The 3,309-nt window shown below is 26.3% G+C and overlaps 1 protein-coding gene across 1 annotated transcript; it reads right to left on the bottom strand.

The window, feature by feature from the left end:
* Window positions 1–2,020: 2,020 nt before the first annotated feature.
* LOC101900162 (general odorant-binding protein 57c) lies at window positions 2,021–2,613 on the bottom strand. Its single transcript, XM_005187120.3, has 2 exons — window positions 2,525–2,613; window positions 2,021–2,457 (listed from the first exon to the last, which is right to left on the bottom strand). Exons 1-2 carry the CDS (start codon window positions 2,582–2,584, stop codon window positions 2,113–2,115), a joined length of 405 nt encoding a protein of 134 aa, XP_005187177.2. The 5' UTR covers window positions 2,585–2,613; the 3' UTR covers window positions 2,021–2,112.
* Window positions 2,614–3,309: the final 696 nt, after the last annotated feature.

Genomic DNA, 3,309 nt, shown 5'->3' with positions numbered 1-3,309 from the left:
TTTTCAAGGATCAAGACAAACGAGGATTTTTTAAAAATATTTTTTCAAGTAACTCCAAAAACGTGGATTTTTAAAAATATTTTTTCAAGGATCCATAGCTCAACGAGGATTTTTTAAAAATATTTTTCAAGCATCCATAGGTCAAAGTGGATTTTTTAAAAATATTTTTTCAAGCATCCACAGATCAACGTAGATTTTTTATAAATATTTTTGGAAGCATCCATAGGTCAACGAGGATTTATTAAACAATTTTTTTCCAGCATCCATAGGTCAACGTGGATTTTTTAAAAATATTTTTTTAAGTAACTCTAAAAACGTGGATTTTTTAAAAATATTTTTTTCAAAGATCCATGGATCAACGTGGATTTTTAAAAATATTTTTTAAGCATCCATAGGCTAACCTGGATTTTTTAAAAAAATTTTTTTAAACATCCATAGGTCAACGTGGATTTTTTAAAAATATTTTTTAAGCATCCATAGGTCAACGTGGATTTTTTAAAAATATTTTTTAAGCATCCATAGGTCAACGTGGATTTTTTTTAAGCATCCATAGGTCAACGTGGATTTTTTAAAATATTTTTTAAGCATCCATTGGTCAAAGTGGATTTTTTAAAAATATTTTTTAAGCATCCAGAGGTCAAGGTGGATTTTTTAAAAATATTTTTTTAATTAATTCTAAAATCGTGGATTTTTAAAAAAAATATTTTTTCAAGCATCGTGCATTTTTTAAAAATATTTTTTTAAGCATCGTGGATTTTTTAAAAATATTTTTTCAAGCATCGTGGATTTTTTAAAAATATTTTTTCAAGCATCGTGGATTTTTTAAAAATATTTTTTCAATTACTCTAAATCGTGGATTTTTAAAAAAATATATTTTTTCATGCATCCATAGGTCAACGTGGATTTTTTAAAAATATTTTTTCAAACATCCATAGGTCAACGTGGATTTTTTAAAAATATTTTTTCAAACATCCTTAGGTCAACGTGGATTTTTTAAAAATATTTTTTCAAACATCCATAGGTCAACGTGGATTTTTTAAAAATATTTTTTAAAAGATCCATAGGTCAACGTGGATTTTTTTAAAAATATTTTTTAAGCATCTATAGTTCATCGTGGATTTTTTTAAAAATATTTTTTCAAGTAACTCTAAAAACGTGTTTTTTTTAAAAAAAATATTTTTTTAAGCATCCAAAGGTCATCGTGGATTTTTTAAAAATATTTTTTAAGTATCCATAGGTCAACGTGGATTTTTTAAAAATATTTTTTCAAGCATCTATAGATCAACATGGATTTTTTAAAAATATTTTTCAAGCATACATAGGTCAACATGGATTTTTTAAAAATAATTTTTAAGCATGTGAATTTTTATGCATCCATAAGTCCTCGTGGATTTTTTAAAAATATTTTTTCAAGTAACACTAAAAACGTGGATTTTTTAAAAATATTTTTTCAAGTAACACTAAAAACGTGGATTTAAAAAAAACCTAAACCTGAAGAAACCTAGGCTTTTCGAAAAGATATTTTCAAGGACCTAAAGAAAGATGTTTTAAAAATATTTTTTAAAGATTTAAAAATCATGGATTTTTTAAAAATATTTTTTAAGGATTTTAAAAAATGGATTTTTTAAAGATTGAAAAAAACATGGATTTTTAACATTTTTTTAAGGATTTAAGAAAAACACTGTTCGTTTAAAAATATTTTGTAAGGATTCAAAAAAATTGATGTATTAAAGATTTAAAAAAACATAAATTTTTAAATTTTTTTTTTAAGGATTTAAAAAAATGTTTTTTTTTTTTTTATTTTTGTTAAGGATTTAAAAAAATATGTATTTTTAAATTTAGGGATTTAGGGATATGGGTTTTTTAAAAATATTTTTTAAGGATTAAAAAAATGGATTTTTTAAAAATATTTTTTTAAGGATTTAAAGAAACATGGATTTTTAAAAAAACGAATTTTTTTTAAATATATTTTCGAGGATCTGAAGAAACAATCTACGTTTGGATTGGTTTTTAAATATTCTCAGAGATATTTTAAATTCTTTTCCTTTTTCTATGTTAATATTTGTTCTTTCTTTATTTAATTTGAATTTTTTGATCTTAATCTTAATTTCACTACCCCATTCTCTCCTCAGCTTCCTTCCTGATCTGGGCCATGACACATGTAGACAATGTGAAAACATATTCACATTGGTCCTCCACGGCCTCATGTTGCTCCCCACATTCAGTGAAAATTTCCACATGTCTCTCGGGCAGATATTGCTGTTCCTGGATTTTTTCGATCACAATTTTCCCACTCTCATTCAGGTGGCCATAACCCGACATCATACAGTGCATATAACATTTGAAACGATTATCGATATCCAATGACATTTTCTCTGCCATTTCTTGAAACTCATTTTCGGTCAGCTCATGTTTTTCCAGGCATTCCGCATGTATCATCGAGCGATCGGGAAGGGGCTATGGAATACATTTTAAAAATATTTTTAATTTCTGATTTTTTTTAAATATAATTCTTTGTGTATACCTCTCCGGTAGCCAATACAGCACATATAGCAATGAAAAGAGCACCTTTCAGCAGCTGCATTTTTGAGAACTGAACTATATTATTTTTTATAAATTAATTCAGTGTTATGTTGTTTGTTTTTATTGCAGTTTGTATTTTATTTTTAATTTTATAATTGCATGTTTTTGCACAAATTACAATAATGAGAATTATAGAGAAAGTGTAATTATTATTTTAAATTAATTACAGCAATCAAAAAATCACCGGAGGCATCAATTGTTTAAAATGGTTTAATAAAACAAAGCAATAAATAAAAAGTGAATTAAAACATCGATAAAATGATATACTTGGTCGGAATGACTTAAAAACATTATTTAAAAAAATATCCGCATTATGGGGACTGAGAAAGCAATAGCTATAGTCGGGCGGGACCGATCATGTGATACCCAACAATACTGTTAGATATTGAAAACCTCTCCTAGGTCTAAATCAGTTTCTGGTTGATTTCGTTATTAAAATAATAATGGGTTTTTAAAGTTTCCATAGCAAGTAAGAGAGGTGGTAAGATCCCCCCTTTTTCCTCACTTCTGGAAATTTTCGGATTAAGATTCACCGAAATCCGCTCATTCTAGTTATGTAGTGTCTTCGAAAATATTGCAGTCTTAAGAATATTTATGTGGGACACGAAAACTTTTCCGATTTTTTTTTCATTTTTTTGAGGGACTTTCGCGGTAATAATCGTGGATTTTTTTCGGAGTATTTTTTTTTTGAGGCACCCATATAGCAATAATTATAATTTTTTTCAG

This window comes from Musca domestica, unplaced genomic scaffold (assembly GCF_030504385.1).
Source record: "Musca domestica strain aabys unplaced genomic scaffold, Musca_domestica.polishedcontigs.V.1.1 37, whole genome shotgun sequence".
Classification (NCBI taxonomy): Eukaryota; Metazoa; Arthropoda; class Insecta; order Diptera; family Muscidae; genus Musca; species Musca domestica.
Note: the sequence above shows the minus strand (reverse complement) of the source record. Positions and strands in the feature narration are given on the sequence as shown.

What these genes read in the sequence shown, in the direction of transcription:
- LOC101900162 (XM_005187120.3), bottom strand. Translation starts at nt 2,584, where the DNA reads ATGCAGCTGCTGAAAGGTGCTCTTTTCATTGCTATATGTGCTGTATTG. An exon ending in CTGTATTGGCTACCGGAGAG is followed by an intron (nt 2,458 to 2,524) that starts GTATACACAAAG and finishes TGTATTCCATAG; the next exon opens with CCCCTTCCCGATCGCTCGAT.